Source organism: Lepidochelys kempii, chromosome 13 (assembly GCF_965140265.1).
Source record: "Lepidochelys kempii isolate rLepKem1 chromosome 13, rLepKem1.hap2, whole genome shotgun sequence".
In the NCBI taxonomy this organism is placed as follows: domain Eukaryota; kingdom Metazoa; phylum Chordata; order Testudines; family Cheloniidae; genus Lepidochelys; species Lepidochelys kempii.
Window position 1 is genome coordinate 16,344,454 of NC_133268.1, and position 25,488 is coordinate 16,369,941.

General features: G+C 41.5%; 1 protein-coding gene across 2 annotated transcripts; it reads left to right on the forward strand.

The window, feature by feature from the left end:
* Positions 1-7,213: 7,213 nt before the first annotated feature.
* Positions 7,214-25,031, forward strand: UBE2V1 (ubiquitin conjugating enzyme E2 V1). Of its 2 annotated transcripts, XM_073309441.1 has the most exons (5): positions 7,255-7,322; positions 17,174-17,221; positions 18,821-18,969; positions 22,754-22,879; positions 23,243-25,031. In XM_073309441.1, exons 3-5 carry the CDS (start codon positions 18,925-18,927, stop codon positions 23,387-23,389), a joined length of 318 nt encoding a protein of 105 aa, XP_073165542.1. In that variant the 5' UTR covers positions 7,255-7,322; positions 17,174-17,221; positions 18,821-18,924; the 3' UTR covers positions 23,390-25,031. The 2 variants fall into 2 exon arrangements, with proteins under 2 accessions (XP_073165541.1, XP_073165542.1); XM_073309440.1 differs by lacking the exon at positions 17,174-17,221 and having other exon boundaries at positions 7,214-7,322.
* The last annotated feature ends 457 nt before the right edge of the window (positions 25,032-25,488 follow it).

A 25,488-nucleotide genomic window follows, 5' to 3' on the forward strand; every position in this document is an offset into this window, starting at 1 on the left:
AGGGAAGGAGAGGGCATTGTGCAGGAAACTGTGCAAGCCTGGGACCGAGGATCAGGCTGTTTCTCCCTCTGGATCCCTAGGATCTGAGGTGGGAAGGGATGTGGGTATGTGGGCTTGGGGGGGCCTTGGCTAGGTTCTGGGGAGGAAGGCGGTTGGGTGTATTGGCTGGGGGGATCCCATAAGTGGGCCCTGAGGGAGGAGTTAGGGGTGTCAGCCCCCCACCCCCAGCTTGGCTCTGGGTTGGGTGGGGAGGAAGGGGGTAGAGAAACAGGAACTGGGTTGTCATAGGGGTTTCTTTAACTCTGCTCCCGGGGGAAATTTTGTGTGTCTCTGTATTGTTACAGACCTACTTGCTGATACGTATTTTGAAATAAATTACCAAAATAATTGAAACTGGCATGACTGACAAAATTTGTAGAATTTTTAAATGTGTGCAGAATTTTTAATTTTTTGGTGCAAAATGCCCCCAGGAGTAATAAGTGCAGAGTAAAGTAGTGATGTCCGGTGGTATGCCACTCCCTACATGTTAGTTGTTAAATGGGTTCTGTTCTTAAGTCCCTCTTCTTTCCTTTTGGCCTGTCTACACATGGTCGCACTAGTTTAAATACACCTGTTTAAAAATCAATTTAGTTACACTAGTGCAAAATGAGGCTGTATGGGTGCTCCTAAATCAATATAAATAGCTTATTGGTTTATCTTAAATTGATTAGAAACAGGATAAAGCTGAATTGGAAGAAGCCACTCCGTTTAAATCAATACAAACCTTGGTATAGATTCACTTCTTTCAGTTTAACTGAATCAGTTAAAAAAGCTATTTAAATTAAACCGAAGAGAGAGTTGTGTATTACAGACATGAGCTCCATCACATCCTGCTCCCACACACGCTCATGTGAGCAGAAATGAGCCCTAAAACTTTTCCAAGTCTTCCTGGCTTTTTTTCTCTGCTCTTTCCTGTAGTAGTGAGTCTGAATCCGACATGGAACCAAATCTCTAAAAGGGGCTTTGAATGAGGCAAGGATTCTAATCCCAGTTCAAATGTGGTGGGACTGAGGTTCTTTTCTGACAAGTCTTTACCAGCTAGAAATGTTCTGTTCCACAGCAATTTAACATAAAAGTAGGGCGGGGTGTATTTGTGTTCATAGGCTTAAGTAGGTGGGTAACAGGAACAAAACCTGTTTGTCCTTTTCCTCTGAAGTTAAGTAGTTCAAACTAACAATTGCGGATGACTTTCAAGATTTAGACACACACTTTGCTTGATGGCTAGACATGACTGGAATATACCATTTTCCCCCATCTCTTGAACTGCACACAGTGTCTCTGTTATAAAATAATGGCAGTGAACAAGTCCCAGTGGAATTCAGTAACCCATAGACAGTTGTGGGATTTTCATTTGGTATGCGTTGTTGTGGGTATATGTGCTCATAGGGATGGCAACAACAAAATCCTTCTGTTAGAATAGGATGAAATTTCTAGGGAGCAGTTCCTCAGCTGGTGTAAATTTGTCATAGGTCCATCGAAACCAATATAAAAATGACTTCAGCGGAGGTATGACAGTTTACACCAGCTGAAGATCTTACCCCTAAAAATGCTAGAGGACTTTGCTAACTTTTTTTTTCTGCCTTTGCAGAGCAGTAAAGACTGCACCAGCTAGCAATTGTTTGACCTATGTGAAATGAGTTGGTACTTTTAGATCACAAAAAGCATAATCAAATTTGCTACCTTATGCTTATAATAGAAATGTAGGACTCAAGAGGTCATCAAGTCCAGCCCCCTGTGCTGAGGCAGAACCAAGTAAACCTACTATCCCACACAGGTGTTTGTCTAACCTGTTTTTAAAACTCCCCCGTGACACTGATTCCACAACATCCCTTGGAAGCCTATTCCAGAACTTAACTACCCTTCTAGTTAGCGTTTCTTAATATCTAACCAAATTGCACTTGCTGCAGATTCAGCCCATTACTTCTTGTTCTACCTTCAGTGGATGTGAAGAACAACTGATCACCATTCTCTTTATAACAGCTCTTAACATATTTGAAGGCTGTTATCAGGTCCCCCTCAGTCATCTCTTCTCAAGACTAAACATGCCCAGTGTTTTTAACCTTTCCTCCTAGGTCAAGTTTTCTAAACTTACCATTTTTGTTGGTCTCCTCCGGACATTCTCCAATTTTCCACATCTTTCCTAAAGTATGGGGCCCCAAATTGGACATAGTTCTCCAGCTGAGGCCTCACCAGTGCCAAGTAGGGTGAGAGAGTTACCTCTGGTGTCTTACATTTGGCACTCCTATTAATACACCCCAGCATATTAACCTTTTTCACAACTGCAGCACAATGTTGGCTCACATTCAATTTGTGATAATCTATAATGCCCAGATACTTTTCAGCAGTACTAATGCCTACCCAATTATTCCCATTTTGAAGTTGTACATTTTGGTTTTTCCTTCCGAAGTGTAGTACTTTGCAAAAGTCTTGATTGAATTGCATCTTGCTGATTTCAGAACAATTCTTCAATCTGTCAAGGTCATTTTGAATTCTAATCCTGTTCTCCAAAATGCTTGCAACCCCTCCCAGTGTGGTATTGGCTGCAACTTACAAGTATATTCTCACTTCATTAGCCAAGTAATTAATGAAAACATTGAATAGTACTGAACACAAGACTGATCCCTACAGGACCCTGCTAGATACCCTCTCCCAGGGCTTGGCTACACTTACATTTTATAGCGCTCTAACTTGCTGGCTTAGGGGTGTGAAAATCACCCCTCTGAGCGCAGCAAGTCAGAGTGCTTTAAAGCACTAGTGTAAACAGGCTCTGAGCCTGAGGAGCAGTTCCTCAGCTGGTGTAAATTGTCATAGCTCCATTGAAACCAATTTAAAAATGACTTCAGTGGAGCTATGACAGTTTACACCAGTTGCAGTGTAACTAATCTAATCTAACCGGTGGTCTCACAAAGGTTGAGGTGTTTAATACCGGTTTTGCTTCAGTCTTCACTAAAAAGGTTAATGGTAACCCGACACTCACCGTTAATATTAACAACAAGGAAGAAGAAACACAAGCCAAAGTAGAGAGAGAGTAGCTGACAATATTTAGATAAGTTAGATGTATTTAAGTCAGCAGGGCTGGATAAAATTCATCATACTGGCTGTATCATTAGTGCCCATGTGGATAAGCAGCATAGACGGTAATGGTCAGAGGGATGGATAAGTACCTCCCCTGTCCTTGACATGTCCAATAGTGAATTCCTCATCTATTCATCTCAATTGCATTATACAATATATGAGCAAGACTTTAAAATCAATGATAATTACTGCTAAGTACCTAAAGCCATTCTATGTTGCTGCAAGTACTTTGATCCTAAGCCATTGTGTTGTGTAGTCTGAACTAGCTAAGGCCTGTATTCTGCTGCCCTCTACGGGATGGAATTGCAGTTGTGTGTCCATGCTGGGCCTGTGCTCTTGGAGCAGTTTGGATCAGAGTTTCATCCCTGCTGCTCTTACTGTGAAGTTACAAGTTGTGAAGATGTACAGTGTGCTGGCGTCAATGAAATCCTAGCTATCTCTAGATTTATTTCTTTATTTATTCACTTCTCTAGCAGTGAGGCAAGGTCTAACCTGAAGAAGAGCTTGGTGTAGCTTGAAAGCTTGTCTTTTATAGCAGCAGAAGTTGGTCTAATAAAAGACATTATCCTCATCTACCCTCTCTACAATCCTGGGCCAAACACAGGCTACAGCTCCATCAACACGGCAAACTTCTATAGCACTTTTATCTGATGATTTCAAAGCACTTTACAGACAATGAACTGAGCCTCCCCATACCTCTGTGAGTGTTACATATGTTTACAAATAGTTATTGAGGTGTATTAAGGTTAAATGGCCTCCATAAGGTCTTGAAGTGGCAGTACTAGTGTGTTATTTTCTGGAATAGAAACACACATTCTCTCACACATCCCTTCTAAAATTAGTGTGTTTTCTGAGTAATGTAAAAGCTAGTGATGGCTTTTGGCCAGTAAACCCTAGAGAAAGCAGAGTCCAGTTTTCACCTAAATCCCCCTGTTCAGTGGTGGTAAGCTCATCCACAGCTGTTGGCTGCTCTGTGCTACACCAGCAGTGCAATCTAGCTAGAGAGAGGGCATAACTGACCCCAGGGTGCTAGCCCAGAGCTTGTCTGCCAAGGGGCATAGAGCCAGAGGTTCTCAAGTATTTTACCATCATGCTCCACTTTTATAATGAAGGCAAACGAGCCCAGGGTCCAATTTCCTGGGTGCTGGAGACCATATTCATGTATACGGACTGTCAGTGAAATGCTAGAATACCAAAGCAGGTGAGAGTATAAGTAACCTTTCCTTGACACATTGCAGTGAAAAGGATGAGCTTGGGGTAGCTGGGGCATGGGATACTGGAGCCTTGGAGAACATTTGTTTGGGGCACCCTGGAGCAGTCTTATGTCTCCAGCCTAGCTTTCCACCCCTTGAGGCCCCTGGTTCTCCCCCAGCACATTACTGTCTGTAGTCCCCCTTAGTCTGTTCCACTATGAGCCCCTGGTCAACCTTCAGCTCAACCCCTATGGTGCCCTGTCCAAGCATATTCTCTCCGTGCCATTGAGGCAAGTAGGTAGCAAGTATGGTGCTGGCAGCTCCAGGCAAGCTGCGTAAGGCAGATGGGGGAAAGCAGTAAGGGCAGAGGAGAAGGCCGTGTCCCTGGCCTGCGTGCTAGAGTCCTAGTGGCTGGAAGAGTCACTGGAAGGACGTGCTCAGTGGCTGCAGGCTGTCAGAAAGGCTGTTGGAGGAACCACTGATGGAAATTCCAGGCAGCCAGAGGCATTTTTTATTTTTTGATGTAAATAAAAAAAATTAAAGCCAGAGTTTTCTGCACCCACCCAGACCCTGTCCTGCTGCCAGTCTGAGAAGGGCTGGTGTAGAGCTGCTGGTGGGCTTGCTCACGCTACACATCTTCCCTGCTACTAGATACATAGATATTAAGGTCAGAAGGGACCATTATGATCATCTAGTCTGACTTCCTGCACAATGCAGGCCACAGAATCTCACCCACCCACTCCTGTGATAAACCTCTCACCTATGTCTGAGCTTATCGAAGTCCTCAAATCATGGTTTAAAGACTTCAAGGAGCAGAGAATCCTCCAGCAACTGACCCGTGCCCCATGCTACAGAGGAAGGCGAAAAACCTCCAGGGTCTCTTCCAATCTGCCCTGGAGGAAAATTCCTTCCCGACCCCAAATATGGTGATCAGCTGAACCCTGAGCATATGGGCAACATTCACCAGCCAGATACCTAGGAAAGAATTCTCTGTAGTAACTCAGATCCCACCCCATCTAACATCCCATCACAGGCCATTGGGCCTATTTACCATAAATATTTAAAGATCAATTAATTGCCAGAATCATGTTATCCCATCATACCATCTCCATAAACTTAACGAGTTTAATCTTAGAGCCAGATAGGTCATTTGCCCCTACTGCTTCCCTTGGAAGGCTATTCCAAAACTTCACTCCTCTGATGGTTAGAAACCTTCATCTAATTTCAAGTCTAAACTTCCCGATGACCAGTTTATATCCATTTGTTCTTGTGTCCACATTGGTACTAAGCTTAAATAATTCCTCTCCCTCTCTGGTATTTATCCCTAGCATAAAAGGGAAAAGGGGTCACAGCCCAGACTCCCCTGCATCATGCTGGCCCTCAGCTGTCTTCAGTTCCTTGTGCCCTTTGCAGCCCAGTGTACGTTAGAACTGCCTTCAAGCTGCTCTGAACAATGCAAGAATGACCATGAAGAAAGCAGCAACAAGACCAGACCAGGGCAGAGTAATGCTTTAAGTCATGTTTATAAGACCTTCCTGACATTCACTCTAGGTGTTTTGCCTAGGAACTGGTCCTGAATGTGAATCATGAAACATATGGGGAGCTGTGTATTTCCATAGATGTGTGAAAAAAGAAAAGGAGGACTTGTGGCACCTTAGAGACTAACAAATTTATTTGAGCATGAGCTTTCGTGAGCTACAGCTCATTTCATCGAATGCATGAAGTGAGCTGTAGCTCACGAAAGCTTATGCTCAAATAAATTTGTTGGTCTCTAAGGTGCCACAAGTCCTCCTTTTCTTTTTGCGGATACAGACTAACACAGCTGCTACTCTGAAACCTGTCATAGATGTGTGGTGTCCCCTGCTGGAAAAGATGTGTATTGAAGAAACCATGGTGGGTGGGTGGAGGAGTGTGTGACATCAAAGTTCAATTTTGCTGAAACTTTTCAGAATCATTCACCTTGGGGTAGAGACCAAGCATGGACAATATCCGCCCAAAAGGCACAATATTGCAGCAGTTATGAAAGTAAGGAAACAGGCATTATAATAGAAATTTGTTTTGCATCGTTGAATATAGTGTAATTCTAAAATACATGCTCCAATAGATTCCAAATGGTCATTAGAGACACTAACATATTCTTCCTCTATATTTTTCCTCTAGATCAGCTTTAGCTCCTCCTCCCGAGGTGCTGTAACTTCTCTTTCTTTTACCCTCTAAGGTCCCTGCTGCCCTACAGAAGATGTGTGGCCTGCGCATCTCTCATATTTGGCTTTCAGATACCAGCATTGTTCCTATATGAAGTGCATCATGTATGTGCACCTGGCTTACCTGACTAACCAAATCCTTTCAACGGTGACACCTGTTTTCTGCCCTGTTATTTTGTTACTTCCGCCTGTGCTGTGTCATGTCTGAAATTCGGTTGTAAGCACTTTGGGACAGGGAGCCTGTGTTTTTAAACCCTCTTATAGGCACATAGGACACATTGGGGGGGCTGCAAAATAATACATAACATATTTGGTGTTTGTTATTACTACTGCAACCCCGGGGTGCATTAGCACCCCTAGTTCCGGCACCATGGCCTACAGATGCCACTATGGGTACTATTTCCATCCCTAGTATACTGATGTGGTAATGTCATCTCCCCTATAGATTCTATGCTTGCTCCCCTATGTAGCCTCCAGGCTCTTCGTACTAGTTATTGCTCTCATCTCCTCCTCTCTTCCTCTTCTAACGTCCATTGTTCTGAAACCCACATACGACCCATCCGCCCGCCCACGGGTCTAATTTCCCACACAAGATAACTGCATCTAGAAATCTCTCTGTCTAGGTCCTTCTGGTCAGCCCCGCCCCTCCACGCCTCCAGGCCCTTTCTTAGTGCGCCCGCCTGCACTGCGTCCCTTCAGCCAGCCCCCGGACTTGCTTACCGCCGCACTTCCCGCGTTAAGGTGACGTAGGCGGCAGGGCCGGGCGAGTCGGAGCGACAGCGGCGCAAGATGGCGGCCACCACGGGCTCGGGTAAGCGGGGCTTGGGTAGCCGAGGCCGGGCCGGGGAGGAGGGACTCGGCGCCGCAGGGTGGGGCAGCTTCTACCGGAGGGCGCGGGGGTGACCGGCTGCGGCCCAGCGGGCTCCCGGGAGCGGGGGTTCGTCGGCGGGGCGTGTCTGGGGCTTGAGGGGCGGCGGCGGCTAGGGGCGCTAGGCCGGGGGCCCCAGCGTGAGGGGGCTGCTGCTGGAGGCCCCAGTCCTGGCGGGCGAGGTTCCGGGGGGAGGGGCTTAAGGGGAAGGAGGCGCTTGGAGGGGTGTAGGGGTATCAGGGTGGAGGAGGGACTGCCGTCTGTGTCCCTGGGGGGAAGGGCGTTCTGGGGTGCCAGGCTGGAGGAAGGGCTGCCTTGTGTACCAGGATGGGGTGTCCCTGGGGGGAAGGGCGTTCTGGGGTGCCAGGCTGGAGGAGGGGCTGCCTTGTGTACCAGGATGGGGTGTCCCTGGGGGGAAGGGCATTCTGAGGGGGGGTATCAGGGTGGAGGAGGGGCTGCCTTGTGTGCCAGAATGGGTGTCTTTGGGGGAGTAAGGTTCTGGGGATACCAGGCTGGGGGATGGCAAGATGGTATGTCCTTGGTAAAACCAGGCTGGAGGAGAACGAGGATACCTTGTTCCAAGCTGTAAGGATGTTCTTGGCTGCTTCTCCTTTATCCTCAACATGATTTCTCTTAAGCATTCAACCCCACTCGTTTATCACTCCTGAGTATGATATTGTTTCCTGATTAACAGGGCTATTAGAGTAAATCTGAAGTTACTAAGGGCGGGTATACATTGGGAATTTATATTGGCATAGCTACATCAATCAGGGTGTAAAAAATCCATATCCCCAAGAGACCTAGCTATGCTGACCAAGCCCCCTGTGTAGACCGTGCTAGGTTGACAGAAGAATTCTTCTGTCAGCCTAGCTACCACCTCTTGAGGAGGTGGATTACCTACACTCATGGGAGAGCATCTCCTGTTGACGTAGGTAGTTTCTACACTGGGGACTTGTCTACACTTAAGATTCTACAGTGTCACAGCTGTTCCCCTATAGTGCTTCAGTGTAGACACTACCTACACCGATTGGAGGGATTCTCCCATTGGCGGAGTTAATCCACCTTTCCAAGAGACAGTAGCTATGTCAACAGAAGAATTCTTCCATCAACTTAGCATGGTCTATATGAGGACGTAAGTCGATTTAACTATGCCACTCAGCGGTGTGGAGTTTTCCCACCCCTGACGGACGTAGCTAAACTGAGCTAATGTTTTAGTGTAGAGTAGGCCTGCAGCACTACAGCAGCGTAGCCACAGTGGTTTAAGTATAAATATACTTTGAGACATGACAAATTACAGCACAGGAGGGGGTGGGAGAAATGGAGGAAGGGAGATAGAATCTGTTTCCAAAAGGTGTTGTGTGTTGGCTGAAATGAACTGAACCCTGTGTATCTGGGTGCAGTAAGAACAACCATGAGTGAGACCAGATCGACACTAGGAAATTAGGTCGGTATAACTACGTTGCTTAGGGATGTAAAAAATCCACATGCTTGAGTGACGTAGCTAAACTGACATAATCCCCAGTGTAGACAGTGCTATGTGGACAGGAGGGCTTCTCCCCTCAACATAGGTGGTACTCCTCATGGAGGAGGAGTACCTATGTGGCATAGGTAGCACCTTCACTGAAGTGCTATATTGGTGCTGCTGCAGCATTTTAAGGTAGCTCAGCCCTTGGATTCACAGAAGCTACATAAATTGACTTGGCGGAGAACGTTGAGTCAGCTGAAATGTCTGGGAAACTCAAAAAGACATCTCTTTAGCAGTTCATAAAGGAAAAGCTGTCTATATTGTCATTGCTTGTGCCTACCAGAATAATGCATCTCTCCTAAGGTTGCGCCTTAGACCTCCTTTGTCTGTTTCACTTATCAGGTATTTATTTATCTGAATTCTGGGGTAAAAGTTTAAAATCAGATTTCAGACAATGGCAACTGGATAAAATAACAATGTGAGTTGGGCTTTGCTTTTGCTTTGTTAATGAAGCAGTGACTTGCAGGTGTTACATATTTGAATTTTTTTTTCTGGCTAATGCTGTGTAGTGAGACCTGAAAACTCCCAAAATCATTTTGGTCACTTATTGGGCTAACATTGGTATTGTCTAGATGAAGTTAGCTGTCTTTGTATTCACTTTTGCAGCATATAGCTCTTCACAGGGAGGGCTTGACATAACGTCCTTTACAGGACTAATATATTTCAAAGACTGAGGATTTTGTGGCTTTTAATTTTGTTGTTGTTCTAATTTGAAAGGCTAAACAAACGCTACTAGCATAATCTCTTATTGTAAATAAGCTTCTTTACATCCGTAACTAAATGCTTTAGGTTAAAACTGAAAGAATATTCAAAATCTAGTTACGGATTCTACAGGCATTGTCTACTTCATTTCTTCAAGTTGTATAATAGTCAGTTTCACTTTCAGGTTCTTGCCCCAGTGTTTGGATTTCAAATGTTGCATGAGAATAGTTATTTTAAAATCTCTGTTGAAATGTAAAATTACACATCCATCCATCAATCATAGGACATTCCTCTTTGAAGTAGGAAATGAGCAAATCTTAAGGTCTTTCTCTTGGGGTAGCCTATTTTCAAAGACAGTTTAAAGTTTAGAAGAACAATGGTTGTAGAGAATAAAGATTTAAAGGGGGAAAACCCTGATGTTATAGCAGCGCAGTGGCTACTGCCATAAAGCTTGTATTTTATGGAGCTATATATAAAAGTTCTCATAATCCTGATATCATCTCTGTTCTGCCACAAATGTGCTGTATATTTTAGGAGACCAAATGAAACTGTGACATGACCTCATCAAGCTGTCATGTCACTTCATTCTGGCAGCCATATTTTCCCAATAATCCTTTGCAGCTGCTGACTTTTCAATTTGTTTGTCTGGAAGAATAAGGCAAGTGGCTTTCTTTTGAAGCCAGTTCAGATCCATAAATTCACTGTCTGGGTGGACATGAGGGGATGTGCATGAAGAGATGCAGTAGGAGCTATGCAACCAACATTTCATGGAGACAAAGTCTAAAACTTTTCTTGGTACCTGGTTTCCACATGGCATTGCATTGTAGGCCAGACCTGAACAATCTTAACTAACCAGTAAAATGTGTTTTGATAATGGGTATTTTGCTTCTTCTGGGTCACATTCTATCTCCATGTAATTCTAAAACAGGGTTAGGCAAACTTTTTGGCCCGAGAGCCATATCTGGGTTTGGAAACTGTGTGGTGGGTCATGAATGCTCATGAAATTGGGGTATGTGAGGGGGTGCGGGCTCTGGGGTGGGATCAGAAATGAGGAGTTCAGGGTGCGGGATGGGGCTCTGGTTTGGGGCAGGAGCGGTGGGGGCTCCAGCTGGGGGTGCAGGCTCTGGGGTGGGGATGGGGGTTTTGGGGTTCTCTGTGCTGGGACCTAGGGGTTCGGAGGGCAGCAGGGGGATCAGGGCTGGGGCAGGGGGTTGAGGCATGGGGGGATGGCTTGGGGTGTAGGCTCCGGGCGGTGCTTACCTCAAGCAGCTCCCGGAAGCAGCAGCATGTCCCTCCTCCAGCTCCTACACGGAGGTGCAGCCAGGTGGCTCTGCTGTGTGCTGCCCAGTCCGCAGGTGCCGCCTCTGCAGCTCCCAATTGTCATGAGTCCCGGCCAATGGGAGCTGCGGGGGTAGCATGTGGAGCAGAGCCCCCTGGCTGCTCCTACGTGTAAGAGCCGGAGGAGGGACATGCTGCTGCTTCCGAGAGCCGCGTGAAGCGGTCCCCGACCCTGCTCATCGGCTGGAGCGCCGGAGCAGGGCAAGCCCCAGACTCCGCTCTCCAGCAGGAACTCAAGGGCCGTATTAAAAGGGCTGGAGGGGCGGGTAGTTTGCTCACCCTTGTTCTAAAAGCTCTGCTTTATTGGCTCTTCTAGTGTTGAAAGTAGAGCGCTTGTACTTGAGGTAATATATGGCTAGAGGGGGAAAAAATGGTGCAGGAACTTTGCATGTCAGTAAAGAGCATGTTCTAATAGTTATGTTCAAGTTTAAATTGCTGCTGGTAGGATGTTGTGTACCTTAACTACTTTTGGCAAAAACTCTTAAAATTGGTATGTAACTTTTTTTAACATGGTATGGGAATCCTGAGACTTGCCCCTAACCTCTAATTGTGGAACCTTAGAATATAGGCCAACAACTTAATTTAAATATAACTTAGGGCTTTGTTCAGTTGGTAAATGAAGCAACTGTTTGTTACTGGTAATAGATCCTGCCATGTGGCCAACAATGCAGTTTTTAGACTGTTCTGCTAGAGAGAACAGTGGTGTTCACTCATTTTCAGCAATGTTACAGTGACAACTGTGATGCTGTTGGTAATGTACACCATTGATACCGGAAGCTTCATAAGTGTAATCTTATGGGTACAACAAGGACCTAGGAAATGAGTCTCTTGGGGTTTTCTGTTTGTTTGTTTGTTTGTTTGTGTTTTTTTCCTTTTGATTTACTGTGGGGCTTTGGACAAGCAACTTATATCTTATTAGTAAAGTAGATTTTGATAATACTTGTTTCACAAAATCCTTGTGAGGCATGTTTATTTGTAAAGCACTTGGATATCTTTAAATGATATCTGTAGCATATAGTGCTGCAATAAAGGAACTTAGGAGCCCAGCCACTTCCTCTTTACCAAAATTCCCAATTTCTCATCTAAAAACAGCACTGTTCCAGAGGATTGGATGGTAGCAGTTGTACCTATATTTTAAAAAGGCTCCAGGGGTGATTGAGAGAATTCTAGACCACTGAGCTTTACATCTACATCTAAGAAATAGGTTGAAACAATAATTAAAACTTGAATAATGTTTCTGAAATATCTTGATATGATACAGTCTAACCAGTACAGTTTCTGCAAAGGAAGACACTCTTTTATATATCAGAATTTTTTTAAATGGGTGAATAAAGAATAACCGGTTGAACTTCTTATTTTTAGACTTTCAAAAGGCCTCTGACAAGGTCCCTCATGAGAGACTACAGAAAAATCTAAGGAGTCATGAGGAGAACAGCAAAGTGTTATAATGGATCAAAAACCAGCGATTAGACAGAAAATACTGGGATTAAATGGTCAATTTTCATTGTAGCAAAAATTTAACAGCAAGATACCTCAAGGTTCCATCTTAGGTCCAGTGTCATGTAGTAAACTTATTAATGAGATGAGAAAGGTAACAATCTGCAGATAATAGTGAGTTACCTAGTCTAGTCTACTCTGAAACCTGTCATTAGTCTATTCAAGATCAGAGAGGACTGTGCAGCACTTCAGAGGGAGCTAACCAGACTAGGTGAATGGGCACCAAGATTGCATTTGAAGTTCAGCATTGCTAAATGCAAAATAATACACACTGGGGTGGGGGGGAACTACTCATACACCTTACAAAGTTCTGATTTTTCCAGAGTTAATACAGTTCAGGATTCTAAGCTTCATTGCAGATGAGTTAAGGCAGTTAAGATCTCTGCCTAATATGCAGCTATAGTTAAAATCAAAGTGTGAGGATGCATAAGGAATAGGATGGAGAATAATATTGAAAATACTATGCTATCATGTAAATCAGTGGTGTGGTCTCATCTGGAGTACTGTGTGATGGTATTTATCTTTTTTTTTGAAGGTGGAAGTTTGTGAGGGAATGTTGAACTCAGCTTCACCAATATTCTTGTCACGTATAATAACAGATTTTTATCTCATAAGAGTTGGTGTAAATATTTTCCCCAAAATATTAGTTTTGAATGCCTTCCTTAGTAAAATAAATTGTAGTTGATGTAGCTGTTATGGCTTGTTTCACAACTTAAATACTAAGAAACAATGTTGACGTTGCAACTGTCTAATTTGTACTGCAAAGTTTTCTTTAGTTTGAGAGTTCTTTAATGGAAATACAAGTCTCTGTCAGGCATTTTAGGGCTTGTGTGCACTACAGGTTATTTCGGTATAACTTATGGTCGCTCGGGGGTGTCAGTAAGCCATCCGCCAAATGACGTAAGCTACACCAACCCAAGTGCCAGGTGTGAACAGCACTATGTCAGCGGGCTAGTGCCTTTCAGGCAGGTGCTTTTATTATGCCGCCGGGAGAGCTGTCTTCTGTTGGCAGAGAGCGTCTTCATCAGACATGCTACAGCGGCGCAACTGCACCACTGTAGCACTTCTAGTGTGGATTAGCCCTTAGTATAATTTATAAGGAATGCACTTTAGTATAAAAGTATGCAACTAGCACTTTATCTTATTCAGAAGTATTTCATAGGGTTTGGGGGCTGGTTAAGTATCTCAGTAAAAGTCAGTTTCTGTTGCCTTGTTTGAGTACAATGACATGTAAGGGCAACATATGAACTTTAAATTTCCTGGCTTCTTACAGTTTGTGTCATAACCAAAAGCCTTTCATTAAACGGTAAATATTACATCACTTCAAAACTATTCTGAGGACAAACTTCTGCATCTAAAAGAGTACTTATAATTGTGTAATTGTTGGAAAACCTAGCATTTAAAAATTGTTCCATTACAGTACTCTCAGCAAAAGAATACTTGGAGCAGATATAATTAAGGCTGTAATATCAAACATAACATGGAAAGTATTTTAAAACTTTTTTTTGCTAGCTGTTTTGTGTATTTAGGTACAAAAGATAACTTATGGTTGAAAGACGTGATTTCACTTATGCTAGTTAAATCTGGAGTAATTACTGATGTCAAAATTAAAATTGGTATGAGAGATCAGAATCTGATGTTTCCTCTTTAAATTAGTTATGGAAAATTATCCTTGACAGAACAAGAACTTCTTTTTGTTAGAGTTCCTAATTACTGAAATGTATTAGCCATAAATTCTTGTGCCTTATCCCTTGCAGTTGAGACAAATCCATATGTGCCAAAAGATAAATGCTTGTATCTTAACTCCTCTGTAGAAAGAAAAGCTGCAGATGTAATCTTTCATTGTCATGCCAATGTAAAACTCTTTACTCTGAAGGTTTGATTCTGTGCATATTGAAATCAATGGTAAAACTCCCTTTGACTTTCATGGTGCAGCATCTGACCGTCAAAGTATTTTGACCATTTCATTGTATCAGAACCTACTAGCACTGCTAAAGTACTTTGGTGCTTCCAAAATGGATCCAATTTCTGAGAAGTCTTTACCTCTGTAAAACATGCTGTGTGCTTCAGTTTGGTCATACAAGTTCTGAATCTGATATTTAAATTCTATAACTGAAATTTCTTAAGTTGGAAAAGCTCAGAAAAGCAGAGTAATGGACTTTGCTTTTTTTGCCTCATCATAAACTAATATAAATTTGTGTGACTTAGATGAACTACTTTAAGTGTTTTTAATTAGACTAAAAACACTTAAGTATCAAGGCTTTCTGTGCAAGATGCAAGAGGTCTAAGAGTTAACATATGCCCTGTTAAGTTTTGTACTTTAGTGATTTGATAAGAGTTTCACTTTGGAATGTTTTAAGACCAACTAGGACTTCCGTATATCTGCCTGGAAGTATATTTTTCTTTCTTAATACAAAAATTATCTTTGATTCTGACAAAGCAAAAAATCCTGTCAATCTTCTGCATCCTTAATTCACTGGATCTGGCAGGGCATTGGTGGAAGACAACTTAAAATCTGAGATGACTTGATAGATAATTACTTACCAATAATCAATTTTAATCTGCTGCTGCTGCTTGGTGAAATTCTGAGGAGCAAAGACTCATGAAGAGGGCACTGTATCACTTGGAATGCTATCTTCATAACCATAAGGCTAGCAACTTCTTTAGGACCTTGAGTTCTGTAGGAATAAGGTTTCTCCACTTATGACTGGCAAGTGGATTTTTTTTTTTTCCAATCCCCACCGTAAAACTAAATGTCCTTCATGGGGTTTGTCAGACCTAGTAAACAAAAGTCTAAGATTGAGGCCTAGTGTGTATAAATTTACTCAAGACTTAAAATTTTTATCCAATTTATAAACTTGTGAAATTGGAGATATAACATTGTCAGTGCTGCTATAGTTAAGTCTTTAGCAGGTTCATTATGGTAATCTTTCTACTTTTGCTCTGAAGTTTATAATATAATATATTTCTCTCTGGAATATTTCCATGAGGTCTGCAGGCAGTGAACTAAGATGATGTAGATATTTTCCTACCTTTTGTGTCATAATTTAAATGAAGTTTGCAGCTGCTGCTCAGAATATTCTGGATTCATAAAGAATTGGCTAAATTAAATTTTATAGTCTGATGCCTGTTTTGGCGATGTAGTAGTTAAAACTCGAAGTGAACTACTTATTTCTTCTGTATTCTGTTTTTGTATTGAAGGACTCTTAAAGCAAACAGGTTTGTTTTGTTGTTGTGTTGGCAGTCTCCATAACTACACTTAATAAGAAAGTTATGCAGGTATTTGCCATATGTGGAAAATGTAGTTGACTCACTCTTGAGCCAGCTGATGTAAGAATACTCTTCTGTCATAAAAAGAAAAGGAGTACTCGTGGCACCTTAGAGACTAACCAATTTATTTGAGCATAAGTTTTCGTGAGCTACAGCTCACTTCATCGGATGCAATGCATCTGATGAAGTGAGCTTATGCTCAAATAAATTGGTTAGTCTCTAAGGTGCCACGAGTACTCCTTTTCTTTTTGCGAATACAGACTTACACGGCTGCTACTCTGAAACCTGTCTTCTGTCATTGAACTTGCCCTGGGGTTAGCTTGCAAAAGTAACTTGGCAAATACTGAATATCCACAGAACAGATAAGAACATATTTTAGGATATATGATTGGATAACTAACAGTTTTTTCTTCTTCCTACTCTTTCCTCCTCCCCTCATTAAATTCACAAATTGATCTTATCAATTTGTATGTTTTTTTTAACTTCATTCAAGTACCAGGTTAGGACCAAACTTACACATGATACTTTATGCTTTAGCATGCAGGTAGAAGATGCCCTTATACCGGCTGCACTAGGGTCATACACTGATTCCCTGCCCTCCCTCTCGCCCCCCACCCCCTCAAAAAAAAACACCCCCAGGGGATTTCCAGTTTTTTTATATAGTGTGAAATCAACATTTTGATAGTGCCTCATGGACCCACCACTTTGCAGTTGTCTACCATACCTGTGACACTTTCAATTAAAAAATTTCTGTAGCAGTAATATTAAGTGTTTATTTTTAGCTTTTTTTATGTGATATAGCAGTTAGGAACAAGGAAACCATGTGACCAACCAGCTCTCTGTGGACCACCAGCAATCCACAGACTCGTTTAATTGATATTCTACAATCTCTTATTTCTAGGACCCTTGCTATTCATTGCTTTGACTCATTCTGAATCAGAGTGTTTGGAAGGGCCCTAAAACAGCGTTGCCTTCTGTTCCCATAAGAACTTGTATTAATATTACACACACTCTTCCCTGTACCTGATTAAGGTTCCAGAGTCTAACACACTCAGGTTAGGAAATGACAGAGTTAATGTTAGGTTTCAGAGTAACAGCCGTTTTAGTCTGTATTCACAAAAAGAAAAGGAGTACTTGTGGCACCTTAGAGACTAACCAATTTATTTGAGTATAAGCTTTCGTGAGCTACAGCTCACTTCATCGGATGCATACTGTGGAAAGTGTAGAAGATCTTTTTATATACACACAGCATGAAAAAATACCTTCTCCCACCCCACTCTCCTGCTGGTAATAGCTTATCTAAAGTGATGACTCTCCTTACAATGTGTATGATCATCAAGTTGGGCCATTTCCAGCACAAATCCAGGTTTATGTTGCCGTTTGAACTTTAGTTTGGCTTCCCTGTGCATTTACATTATGGTAGTCTTTAATCAAATGATCACATACTGCTTTCTTCCCACAGGACTCCTGCCTTATTCAGTGCACAGAATTGATGGTGCTCACTGACTGGGTAGCTATTTAATATTTCCTTTTATCCTTGTCAGTATGTGGCTCCATGCCTTACCACAAACCATCCAACCCTTGCACTGAATAGAGAACTAACTTCATCTTAGGCTCTTCTGTGGTACCTACGTATCTTAATGAATTATTTTCGTAGCACCTGATGAGATGAGGTGGTGGTATTATCCCTGCTTTACAGATGGCGAGTTGAGGTGGAATGATATTAAGGCCAAATTTGTCAAGTGTCATAATTTTAGATGCCCAGTTTGAGACAACTGACTTTTTTTTTTGGTGTCCAGATTACTGGGTATTCTTATGTAAGTTCATGGGTTTGGAGATATATATATTTTAATGTATATTGTAGTGTTTGAGGATTAGAACTTTGATTCCACAACAAAATCAGAATTGGCGTTCAATCCCTTTTAGGTCTCTAAAAGACACTTGAGGGAGACTTTAAAGACACTAAAGTTGTCATATTCTAAGCACTGTCACATTGCATATGAGAACCCTTCCAGGTTCTCAAGCAGTGAAAGGGGATATTTTCAAGGCTCTTGCTTTGCCTCGTCCCTGGTGTCATGTACTAGAGATGTTTCTTGAGCCCTAGATGAGCGTAGTCTCATAAACAGAATGTCTGTGTTTCTTCTATGCGAACAAATAGGTGAGGCTGGACAAGGGGACTAGGCAGTCTCTTCAGTTATACTGCATGTGATGCAACTATTCAATACGTAATTAACCTTTTGGTATTTCTGTGAACAAAATTTTCTTTAGAAGGTCATGTGAAAAAGAACTCCATTGGCATTCTATGTCCTATTAATGCACCTTTGTTTCTCTTAGAACTGTTCTTAGGCATGTACTGTGAGCAAATAAAAGAATATGACACAGATTAGGATTTATTCAGGATTCTTAATGGCTTTGGCTTGGTCTTAGAGGGAAAGTGACTTAGCCTTTCTGTGTCTCAGTTCCCTATCTGTAAAATGGCGCTGATAATGCCTCACAAGGATGTTGTGGCATAAGTTTGTTAAAGATTGTGAGATGCTCAGATATTACATAATGGGGGCCCACATAAGTGCTTTAGTTAGATCTTGCACTGATGAAGTCCACTGAAATTAATTTCAAATTAACTTGTTTATGTTACAAAACAGATTGATTTGCTACTTTTAAAAATCTCTGGAAAGATTCATAGATGTCCAGCCTTTTACCAAATGATGTAGCTTCTACCTTTTATCTTAAATCAAATGGACATAAAGTAGAAAGACAGACTGTAAGGAAGCAGGAAGTAAATATGCTGCTTGCTTCTTTGAATACACAGAGGTCCTTTTCCTCCTCCTGGCTGTATGCACTAATGCAGAGCCTAGCTGCCATGGCTCACTAGTATTATTTTTTTTTTTAAATGCAAACTACTCCTTGTTTCCACTTACTTTTATATTTGACATCTGAGCTTGTATCTTCCTCACACCATGAAAATACTGCCACTCAGAAATATTGCTGTTTCTCAGTGTTTTGGTCTAAATGTTTTGACATCAGATTACCAAAAGTAGCAGTCCAATTATCCAGTCTTGTATCACTGCCAGATAGTCTCAGTTCAAAGTTTCTTTCTGATTCTTTTTAGGAGTAAAAGTTCCTCGTAATTTTCGACTGTTGGAAGAACTTGAAGAAGGTCAGAAAGGAGTAGGAGATGGTACAGTTAGCTGGGGTCTTGAAGATGATGAAGATATGACACTTACAAGATGGACAGGAATGATTATTGGGCCTCCAAGAGTAAGCATCAACTTACAGATCTAAATGCCAGTGTCACTCAAAATTCTGCTTTCCTGTCCCTTTTTTCCCCCTGCAGACATTCTCATGCATGTATCTGAGTGGGTACGTGTATGCAACCAGGTTTACTTGGCATATAAATTGGGGTTGATATGTCAGTATATCTTTCTGCTTATGACTTTAAACAATGCTAATACCTTTTAATTGATTAGCTCTGTTACACAAATGACATTCACATTTACAGATTAATTTACACAGTAATTTTCTAGTGTTCTGTAACCCTGAATTACAGCAAAGTCTCAAAGCCTGTAAGAGTTCAATATGGAGCTAATACTGGTAATATCTCACTAGCCAGTCCTCATCTATTAACATATTCTGCCTTAGTTCAGTTCAGTTGTTTTTGGTCATCACTTTAGGGAGTTTCTTGAGGATGTGGGGGTTGTGGTATTTTTATTGCAGCAAAACTGGCTTGCTCCTTTAAAGTTTCAGCTAACTCAGATTAGAATTTGGTTCTAGCCATAAACTAAATTTTGCTTTTGACTTTCTTGTCACCTGTCTCCCAATCTGTGTATTTAATATGCCTCAGAATGGCTTTTTATAACGCTACCATGCTCTTTACGGTAATACTGCAGCTGGAGAGTATCTGTCCTGTTTAGAGAGGTTAGTAAAAAGGACATCTTGATGATAGGCTTAGTGTTTCCATAGCACTTGATATTTCCAAAGTACCTTATGTACCAACCTCATGGTCTTGTAGTCTGAAACCTACAGTGGTGACAAGCTTAGTATCTCATAGCTAGTTTAAAACATGGCTGGTATGATGGTTCTTCAGAGCTATGGTCCATGTGATTACGCTCTGGCTGTAGTGGACAGATTGGACTAATTTATTTGGGCAGCAACTTTGTTGATGTCTCTACAGTGGGGTGAGCCCCTTAGGCCCTACCATCTATGGAATGTCCCCATAGATGACTCCTGATCAGTTAGTGATTGGCTTCTGCCATGTCTTATGAGGTTTTATCCCTACTTTTTAACAATATAGAAGGGATAATCTAACTCTATGTTCTCATCCATATGTCAGATCCCTTTTTTAATCTGATTAGGCCTCTACTTTGCAGTAGTAAATTCCACATGTCACTTATGCATTGTGTGTATCTTAAAACAAAAACACACACACAAACCTTCCTCACACAAACCTTCCTCATCGCTCTTAAATTGACATGTGGCCTTCCAATTTCACTGACTATCCCCTTGCTCTTTTACTATGGAAGGATAAATGTGAGTGCCTATTACCTTCACTATACCGTTGCATTGTGATGTATATCTCATGTCTGATCTGTTTCCTCTCTAAGTTATCCCAGTGTTTTCAACCTATCATTATATGGAAGCCTTCAGATGCTCTCATTGCCCATATCTGCACCTTTCTTTCTGTTTGTAGCCATTTCTGAGATAGGGTGACTGTCACTGAACATAGTACTCCAGGTGAGGCTTTACCATTCATTTATTATTTAACAGCATTACACTTTCAATATTTTCTCTCATTCTTTGTTCAACTTAACTTTTTTTGCTCTTTGACTGCCACTGTAAATACCTCCTTAAATATGAACAATGACAAGTCTGGTGGCACCTTATAAGGGTCTTGTATTAAACAAATATTTAAAAAGAGACTGAAATCTGCACACACTCGTGTGGTTTTACCATAGAAGTGTTGTCATGGGAGCAAAGTACAGCTAAGTGATTCTGATGTCAGAATTGTGTAGGATAATCCAATCTGTCTAGAGGTGACAACTTTTTGCTTCAGTTCACAACTATCTTCTGTTTTTCACCTTTCCTGTCTGATACCTTTTTAAAAGATCTCTCCTACCAAAGTCATTAGAAAATCCTGCTCTGCATAACTGACCACTGGATGTCACTGTTGCATAGAAAGACAGCTGCAAATGTATTTGTGTGTGTATTTGTCTATGAATATCGTGACTCTTACTTGAGTTTCAAACTGGCACGTTCTGGTTTATTAGTATCAGATATATATGCATCTGTGTCTTTGCTCTAAATCTTGTAATAGATCACATCCCAGTGCTTGCTGGCCGCTTTCTCAGTCTGTCCTTAGTCAAATTGCGCCATAATTGTGAAAAGATTACACTTAAGCGTGTGTTTACATTGAGGAGAGCTCTCTCAATGTAAAATCGTAGCGGAGACAAGGCATAAGTATTTTTTACCTCAATGTAGCTACATAAGAATGACCATACTGGGTCAAACCAATGGTCCATCTAGCCCAGTCTCCTGTCTTCCATCAGTGGCCAATACCAGATTCTTCAAAGGGAGTGAACAGAACAGGACAATCATGAAGTGATCCATACCCTGTTGTCCAGTCCCAGCAACTGGCAGTCAGAGACTTAGGGACACCGTGAGCATGGGGTTGCATCCCTGACCATGGCTATTGATGGACCTGTCCTCCATGAACTTATCTAATTCTTTTTTTAATCCATTTGTAGTTTTGGCCTTCACAACATCCTCTGGCAGCAAGCGCCACAGCCTGACTGTGCATTGCGTGAAGTAGTTCTTCCTTTTGTTTGTACATCAAGGTTATCCCAAAGGGGGGGGGGGGGGAATACAGTTGATTTCGGTTAGCGGTGTTAAAGTAAAAACTGCCTGTAGCTTATCTCCAGTAGGATTTTACATAGAGAGCTCTCTGTGTAAAAAAAACACAGCATTATGTTTCTGAGCGCCCGTATGCTTGCATGACGACAGAACTTGTAGTTTTTGAGCAATTCCCATCTTTTGGCATTCAGAGTTGTGTTGACTCTGCAGGAATCTGTGCTCAGATTTCCCAGTCTGGAGACTTACTGCTCTATCCAGGCCTCCCCGCTTTGTGGCCTTCTGTCATGCTCCCTTCATTGTTGCCTGTTACAGCTGGAATCCCTCCCAGACCCAGTCTATCATGTGGACACTTAAAACTCCTGTTGTTTCTGGTTAGCTTCCCTTCCCACCCCCAGCACTCCGTTAGTTGTCCTAATTCCTCTCCCTACTGTCTTAAATCGTCTTTAAAAATTGCAAAACAACAAGATATGTTCTTCAGTCCCTGTACATTTTGTTGTCCTCCTTTCCCTATGTTTAGCTAGATTGTAAGCTCCTCAGGGTAGGGACTGTCTTACACTGTGTTACGTGCCTTACAGACATAATTGCTATGAAAAATAATAATCCTTTGACTCCTTCTGAGGATGGGGAGTGACCTGTGAATGTGTTGTGTTTTGGAGCATTCTCCTTATCTCCCCACAACTCTATCTCTTCAGTGAGTTATGAATATGGCAAAAAAAATCAAGGTCTACCTATCGTATTTACAGTTAAATGTTTCTGATAAAATTTAAAAAATGACAGGCTTTTGGGGTAAATTGGGTTTAAATAGCTGGCTAATATAAAGCATTGGTTTCATTTCTGAGGTAGTCTAGCCCATTGAACCTACAATTCAAAACTGCATATGCCTTTGAATTGCCTGGTATGAAACTGAAGTCTATGGAGAGATATTGGATTACTTTACTCTAAATTAATCTCCAAGCAGGGATGTCAGTTATATTCCATAATGTGATAAATAGATGATAGTTTAAATATTGGTGTGCAGTGTGACAAGCTTTGTCTATGTTGGGCACTAAGTGAATTTTTCTTGCAATTTTCAGAGTGTAGCTTAACAAGCGTGGAAACGTCCGCCATGTGTGTCGCACTCAAACTTTGTGTCCCTGATGATTATTGTAATTAAGTGATTCTAATACTGCCTGACACAGATGTTCCTCTCTTCCAGACAATTTATGAAAACAGAATATACAGCCTTAAAATAGAATGTGGGCCCAAATATCCAGAAGCACCTCCATTTGTAAGATTTGTAACAAAAATTAATATGAATGGAGTAAATAGTTCTAATGGAGTGGTAAGTTTTTTTGTTTGTTTTGTTCGGTTTGTTAACACAGTTTAAGCTTTGAACGTTAATTTGAACCTACATTTTTACTCAGATGTTTCTTAACAAAATACTTTGCTTTCTTTTTGAGTAGTGGAAGTAGGGGAGGGATAAGGTAATTGTAAGATATTGCTAACGACTCCTCTCTTTCGCCTTAGCAACACTCATGTTGTTACACAATAGAAGCATTTATTAAGCTTGAAAGAAAACTAAACATATGTTAAGTTTTTCAAGCTTGCTGGCAGGTAACTTGATTAAAAACCACCGTATCTGATAGGCAGCTATATTTTTTGGACTCGGAGGACTGACAGGAGTGGTGTTTTTGTCTGTTTTTAGGTGGATCCCAGAGCCATATCAGTCCTAGCAAAATGGCAGAATTCTTATAGTATCAAAGTTGTTCTGCAAGAACTTCGGCGTCTAATGATGTCTAAAGAAAATATGAAACTTCCTCAGCCACCTGAAGGACAATGTTACAGCAATTAATTTAAAAAACAACAACAACAAATCATGCCCCTTTATTCAATTTAAGCTGTCTTCATTTTCCACAGTAGTAAATTTTCTAGATGCATCTTGTAGACCTCAAAGTACTGGAAAGGAAGTTCCCGTTCAAAGGAAGTTTATCTTGAGATACTGTAAATGATACTAATTTTTCATTTGAAATATAAGTTGTGCTATAACAATTAATCTTGTCATGTGTAACCACTGTCCACATAGTTGAACTTCTGGTATCAAGAAAAGTCTATTTAAATTTATTACTGTCAAGACCAGTGTGGCACATTTAATTCAACTGTGAAAACATATATCACACAATCACCTTGCTGTGTGTTTGGCCTGGGTTGTTGGGTTTTTTTCTTTCTCTGTCTTTTGCAATAGAGTTGAAGCTCAGGGCTATTTATTAGAATAGACACAAAGGTTTTAGCTTCCAGGACTATGCTGGGCTTTGTGGACTACTAATGGGGATGTGTGCTAACCTCAATCATCCCTCCCTTTGTGCTATCTCTAGTAAAGGCTGAATGTGACTGTGGTTGGTTTTATTTTTTAAGTCCTAGTAATCTAGGGCAGGCTTTCCTTCTTCCCTTTGGCCAAGGCACAGATTGTATTTCTCCTCCTGCCCCTCTCCTCCTCCCCGAATAACATGGGCCTTGGATGAGGGATTCAGGGTTTTTTCAATCTTTCCTCTCCCCCATCTTCCTAGAGGGGGTGCTGCTTTATTTTTGCCCCTTTTGTGAGTCTTCTCCTTACCCCTGGCCAGTGGCCAGCAGGAGAAAGTGTTTGGGCAATCACCTGACCTGTCCCCTCATGCTCGTCATTTTGTTTTTCCCAATGAATTTAGTCTTCACCAGCCTGGGAAACAAGAGTATCTATTCTGCTCGCAAACTTGGATCTCCCTTGCCCCCATGGCACTGCTGCCACACCGCCAAGCTGGCCATGGCTGATGTTATTAGATAGGCTTTTGACATGGTGAAAAGAGCAGTAATTTACCAGGATTGCTTGGATTTGCTAGCTGCCAAACTTTAATGGGGAAAATCTGCATGTAGAAATTCTAAACACACACTCCAATACAACCAGTCAAATTTTGGTGCTTCAAAATTGACCTGAGGATGTTAACTAATAAACAGTGCACTTACTTTTGACCCTTTTTAAAGACCTGACAATTAGAAACAAATCAACGTAGTGTAGACTCTTTTTTTTTTTTTTTTTTGACACTTCACGTGTTGTGAGAGAAACTCTTCCATGAAGATTTGGGGATAAATGGTGTGCACAGCAGATTAGAGAGAGACCTTACTGGCAATGCCTCCTGGCAAATCACTGCCTTTTCTGACTTACTGTTTTGGACCACAAACTGCTGATATGTGGATGCAAGCTTAAATACAAACAACCTAGTGTGTCCTAAGTTTTATGACAAATTCAGTGTTTGTGTAAAAACCACATTTTAAAGCAGCGGCTATCAAGTCAATGAACAATTGATGTTTCCATTAACTCTTTTGAGGAAAATATTAGTTGTAAGGATTTAACATCCTCTGTAATTAAAGTTTAACATAACAGTATTCCATAAGCAGCCTTTTTATTGTATCAGACCATTGCCTGATTTTAATATAATAAAAAGTGTGCATTAATATTACAAGGCTTTAGTTGTATTTATGTTTAGAATTTTGATCACTTAGGGAAATCTTGAAATGTTTTGGAGTATCTTGTTACAGACCATAATATGGTGATCTGATTTAATAGTAAAATGTGAACATTTTTGCATATAACTTAACGTTGTGTGGTGAAAGAAACAACTGTTCTGGTTTGGGTGTGCTGCTGCCTCCTTTAGAGTACTTTGTAAAGGAGGATTTTATATGAGTCACATCAGTGTGATGGTTTAGGTTAAAGCCAGACCCAAAATAATTGGAGTGTCCTTCCTGTGATGATCTTAAGGAACTGCTGAAATAGAAACTCCGTCAGACAGAAAACTTCTACCCTGGTGCCTACCACGATGGCCTTATTTGCTGCAGTCCCTCTGAGAGAATGAAATACAGGTGTTGCAGTCTGTTCTATTCTACTATCTGTGTAGCCACAAAAGGAAGAAAAGATGAGGG

What these genes read in the sequence shown, in the direction of transcription:
- UBE2V1 (XM_073309440.1), top strand. Translation starts at nt 7,301, where the DNA reads ATGGCGGCCACCACGGGCTCGG. An exon ending in GGCGGCCACCACGGGCTCGG is followed by an intron (nt 7,323 to 18,820) that starts GTAAGCGGGGCT and finishes GATTCTTTTTAG; the next exon opens with GAGTAAAAGTTCCTCGTAAT. An exon ending in TGATTATTGGGCCTCCAAGA is followed by an intron (nt 18,970 to 22,753) that starts GTAAGCATCAAC and finishes CCTCTCTTCCAG; the next exon opens with ACAATTTATGAAAACAGAAT.